This window comes from Cupressus sempervirens, chromosome 9 (assembly GCF_028749045.1).
Source record: "Cupressus sempervirens isolate cs-2001-9-10 chromosome 9, ASM2874904v1, whole genome shotgun sequence".
Lineage (NCBI taxonomy): Eukaryota > Viridiplantae > Streptophyta > Pinopsida > Cupressales > Cupressaceae > Cupressus > Cupressus sempervirens.
Genome location: NC_143126.1, coordinates 458011026 through 458016413, shown reverse-complemented (window position 1 = coordinate 458016413; position 5388 = coordinate 458011026). Strand labels below are relative to the sequence as shown.

Genomic DNA, 5388 nt, shown 5'->3' with positions numbered 1-5388 from the left:
ATAGAATGCAAGGATTGATATTCCACAACTCTAAGTACCACAAAATCCTCATTGATTAATACCATTTGTAATATATATTTTGGTCAATATTTTTTTAGAGCTTCATGAGGGAGACCTCTCATGGTAAAAGTAGCTAAATTACAGAAAGCCCTGGCCAACATAGAACTAATTTGTAACAGTCGCCCCCTTTTTTCCCATTCTTTTCCAACTCCACCTCCAGTTGTTTGGAACTTTGGTCACGTATGCCCAGGCTTTCTAAATTAATCAGCTTGGTCTCATGATTCCTTCTAACTTATAGAGTTGCAGGGATGAGGCACATGTTACGAGGATGGGATTTTCAAGGTCAGTTTTGAGGATGGCAGGAGATGACTAGAGAACAATATATATACATTATAAAATCATTCATCATAAGAACCCTCGCAACAAGCTTCTGCATATCAAGCATGGGATGCATTCTTGTGGATAGTCAGTCTATATACTTTCATTGAAACCCCAATAAATTGTTCAAAACCTGTATTGTTTACAATGGCAGACCTCATGAAACCATCCAACAGCTGTCCCCATTTCAGATACGGGAACATGGGCAGAAAATCTCAGGGACGCGTCCCTGTGTATCGTTGCTTCTATAAGATAACTTCTTAGTTTATCTAGGGACTCATCCGTTATATCGATGTTCCTTTATCCATTATATAAAATACAGAGCCATCAAAATCATGGTCTGGCTCAACATTCAAATAACATCTCTTGTTCACTTGCATCCTGATGATGGATCACAGAGTGTGATCTGAAAATTTGATGTTAAAAAACTCATACGCAATCGAAACCAGAAGCTACCAGTTCAAAATTTAAATAACACTTATTTTCCAAAACAGAGTATACAACATGCTATGGTGCAGTCACACTGCAACCTAGACACCATGCACTTTGCTATGGTGCAATCCCACGTTTATAACTTGTTTCACCTGATATCACCAATAATCTCCACAAGAACATTGTCCATGTTTAAAATGATGGAAACGGTTCATGTCCCTCACAACAATTTCTCTTGCAACTATCTTGGAGATAAACTTTGATGCAGTGTGACAGTCACGACATACTCGAAGATTCTTGACAACTCTAATAGTTGTTCCAGGGGAAGTGTTCAATAACCCAAATACAATTGCCAGCTTCTCACTATGGTGGCAAATGAGTATTTCCTTCTCTTCTTCCTCCACGTCATTCAATACAGGTATTGTATCTGGAACATAACCTTCTGCCTTCATCTCGCAAGATAAACTCTCCAACTTTGCGTAGATCTCCTGTGTTTGTGGATGGGATCTGTCTCCTACAAAAAATGTATGTACCATTTTATGAATTTCTATCCAACTACATCCAGGTTTCTTTTTAATTCCTCTGTCTTTCATCAAATTCCGTACCTTTTGAATATCACGCCACCTTCCCACTTCAGCATAAATGTTTGATAGAAGAACATATGGTGCCTCTCTTTTAGATTCCAACTCAAAAAGGTGTTTTGCCACAAATTCTCCTAACCTTAGATTCTTATGTGATCTGCAACCAGCAATCAGACACATCCATATAACCAAATCAGGTTTTATTGGCATTTTGATGATAAAGTTAAGGGTTTCGTCGAGATAGCCAGCACGTCCAAGGAGATCAACCATGCAAACAAAATGATTCATTGCTTGCATGTTCATGCCATTGAAATACCGACAGCCTTCATCCACTAGACCTGCATGACAGCATGCAAATAAAACACAAGTGAAGCTTACATGGTTAGGGTTGATTCCAGAGTGCTTCATCAGTTCAAACAGCTTGATGGCTTCCTTGCTGTGACCATGCATTGCATATCCTGCAATCATCGCATTCCATGCAGCCACATCTGGATTCTGCATTTTATTAAACAAATCACGCGCCTTTTGTATGCTTCCACATTTTGCATACATATCTATCAAGGCAGTCACAATTATGACATCTGAAAGAACTCTTTGTTCAATTATTTTCTGATGGATTTCCTTACCCTGTTCTAAAATTCCATGTTTAGCACAAGCAGGCAAGACACTAGCAAATGTTGAGGAGTTTGGATTCACACCTGCCAATTGCATTTCTCGAAACATTTCCAAGGCTTTATCAACAAGCCCATTTTGTACATATCCACCAATGATTACAGTCCATGAGATCACATCACATTGAGGCATTTTCTTGAAAAGCCTCAAAGCCTCATCAAGAGTACCGTTTTGTGTATATCCTGTAATTATTGCAGTCCAAGAGACCACATTCGGATTTTCCATTTTGTCAAACAATCTGCGTGCCTTCTGTATGCTTCCGCATTTCACATACATGTCTACTAGGGCTGTCACAACTACACTGTCTGACAAAAATCCTCTCTCAGTTATTTTGTGGTGGATCTCCATGCCCTGTTCAAAAGCTCCCATTTTGGCACACGTTGGGAGGATCCTAGCGAAGGTTGAAGAATCTGCCATCACACCAGCCAATTGCATTTGCTTGAACAGCTCCAAGGCCTTTTCAACAAGCCCATTTTGAGCATATCCAGCAATGATTGCAGTCCATGAGACCACATTCCGCTGAGGCATTTTGTTAAACAACTTGTGAGCATTCTGTATGCTTGCAAATTTTGTATACATGTCAATGAGGGCAGTCCCAACTACAACATCTAACAGACAACCATTTTCCATTATTTTTCGATGGATTTCCATAATCTGTTCCAAATCACATATCTTCCCGCATGATGGCAGGATGCTGGCAAATGTTACCGAGTTCGGATTCACGCCTGCCAACTGCATTTGCTTAAAAGTCTTCAAGGCTTTGTTAGCAAGCCTGTTTAGCGTATATCCTACAATCAACACGTTCCATGAGATCACATTTCGTTGAGGCAACTTGTCAAACAATCCCTCTGCCTTCTCTATACTTCCACATTTCACATACATGTCTGTCAGGGCAGTCACAACTATTACATCTGACAAAAGGCCGCTTTCTAAAACACTTCTATGGATTTCCGTACCCTGTTCGACAGCTCCCCTGTTGGCGCAGACTGGAAGGATGCTAGCAAAGATTGCAGAGCTGAGCTTTACACCTGCTAACTCCATGTGCTTTAAAATTTCCAAGGCTTTATCAAAGAATCCATTTTGTGTATACCCAGCTATGATTGAAGACCATGAAACCATGTCTCGTTGAGGCATTTGGTCGAACAGTTCCCGCGCGACCTCCATATTTGCACATTTCGCATACATGTGTATTAGGGTATTCATCACAAAGACATTGGATTGAAATCCGCATCTTACAGTCTTCCCATGGACCTGCAAACCATGTTTCAGAGATGTTATTTTGGCACATACAGTGAGAACAATGCAGTAGGTGAACTGGTCCAGACGAACACCTGTTCGTTGCATTTGGTGAACCAATACCAATGCCTGCCGAAGAAATCCATATCTTCTGTAAGCTGCAATTATCATATTCCATGTGAAGATGTCTCTTTCAGTCAAGTGATCAAACACTTGTCGAGCATTAACCAAACTTCCGCATTTATCATACATGCTGATAAGCCTATTTTGCAAAAAAGTGTCCCTCGCAAATGTAAATCCCCTGTCATTGATGTGTGAATGTATTTGCTTGCCCTCTGAAAGCGCATTCTTATCAATGCAAGTCTGCAATAGTTGAAGATATGTGCCGGAACTTACAGAAGGATTTTGCGTATTAAGTAGCATCTGCACTGCCTCCTTCAACCGACCATCTTTGCATAACGCTCTCAGATTTTGATTGACATGTATTACAGATGACATTGTTTGAATCGAGCTTGAAGAATATTAGTAATGCCTTTATCAAGTTGAAACTAAAACAAAATGACCAAGTTCGTAAGCATTCTGAGAAAGTTGTGGCTGATGATGAACAGGGAAGATCCATAACTTACAGAGCAATATTTTTAGTTCTTCTATCCAAGTTATTAAACCTCGCCTCAAACACAGGATTAAACTTGCAGAATTTATGCTGTTAAAAGTGGTCGAATCAAGCCTACTGCTGCTCCATGTAACATTCATGTTTTAGAAACATTACGGGCTTGTTCTCCCGAATCCTTGAATATGATTTCTGCTAATGAGCACACCTCTGAATTAATTACAACACTATAAAAAGCATAGCATTGATGCTAATTCATTGTGTTATAAAGGAATAAAAAACACACCCTTTCAAATTATCTAGAATAAATAAAGACAAATAAACAAAATTCAATAATTATCTTAAAAAATAATTGAGATGGTAACAAAATTAGATACAATTTTTATGTAATAAAAGAGGGAATAAGGGTTTTCATTCTTAATTAAGGATTGTGGAGTATGACTAGTTTATTGTTATGATAATGATGTCAAGTGATGATGCAATGATTTACTATGAGGTTTCTTAATTCATTATGTGAATGTTATATTTGATAGTAGAGAAGATGGATGTTTGACAAGTAAATTAAGATCTTGTTGTTTATCCTAGTACACAAGTTTGAATATTATATGCTTAATTTGGTAAGTAATGGCTATGAGAAAATATGACAAAGATCTAAACTAAATTTATTGTTCAACTATGGGTTTGACCTAATAAGGATATGGATAATCTATTTTCAAACCATTAAGATGTGTAGGGTTGAAATCGGTCAATAATTATCATTTTCACATTTTACACAAAAAAACATCACTTGTACATTATCTATTACACTCAATAAATACTAGTCTAGGTGAGTCAAAGACATGAAAAGTGGCAATCACATAATTTCCATGCTCACATTTTATCTCCATTTTGAATTGTGCTTGAATTACTATAAAGATTCATGTCAAATTAAAAATGAAATTAACATTAAAGTAAATTTGTAGACATGTTTATTCGATAAAAAAAATACACATGTTAGAAAGACATACATGAGGATGAAAATTTCATGCATGATTATCATAATGATCATCACATTTAGATACCTACAAGAACAATAAGTGCTAGTGAGTAGGATATGATATTTACTTGATAATATTAATCAACAAAAAGTAAAAGGTAAATGAGATTGGGTTGTAAATGAACCATAAAAAATAAATAGGTATGTAATTACATGGTGGTAGCCTAAAAACGAGGAAACTAATAGTTGTTGGGCATAATGGTAGTCTAACTAAAAAGAGGCTAATATATGTTGGAAATGATGATGGCCTACCAAACAAAAGGTAATCTCTTGGACATGGTAGTAGACTATAAAAAAAAAAGAGTGCTATCTCTAGGTATGGTGGTAGTCATTCTAGCTATAAGACTTTTTTTGAAATCATAATAAGTACAAAGCATTTTTGATATTAAATATCCCTCTTATTAGTTGCAAATAACGGATGAAAGAATTAGTTACAAAAGTTA

At 37.0% G+C, this 5388-nt stretch overlaps 1 protein-coding gene across 2 annotated transcripts; it reads right to left on the bottom strand.

Annotated features, from left to right (window-relative positions):
* Positions 1-476: 476 nt before the first annotated feature.
* LOC149539305 (pentatricopeptide repeat-containing protein At3g57430, chloroplastic-like) lies at positions 477-4108 on the bottom strand. Of its 2 annotated transcripts, XM_089800615.1 has the most exons (2): positions 3395-3590; positions 477-3314 (listed from the first exon to the last, which is right to left on the bottom strand). In XM_089800615.1, exons 1-2 carry the CDS (start codon positions 3443-3445, stop codon positions 969-971), a joined length of 2397 nt encoding a protein of 798 aa, XP_089656741.1. In that variant the 5' UTR covers positions 3446-3590; the 3' UTR covers positions 477-968. The 2 variants fall into 2 exon arrangements, with proteins under 2 accessions (XP_089656741.1, XP_089656740.1); XM_089800614.1 differs by having other exon boundaries at positions 477-4108.
* Positions 4109-5388: the final 1280 nt, after the last annotated feature.

Coding starts and splice junctions, on each gene's coding strand:
- LOC149539305 (XM_089800614.1), bottom strand. CDS start 3,797: ATGTCATCTGTAATACATGTCAATCAAAATCTGAGAGCGTTATGCAAA.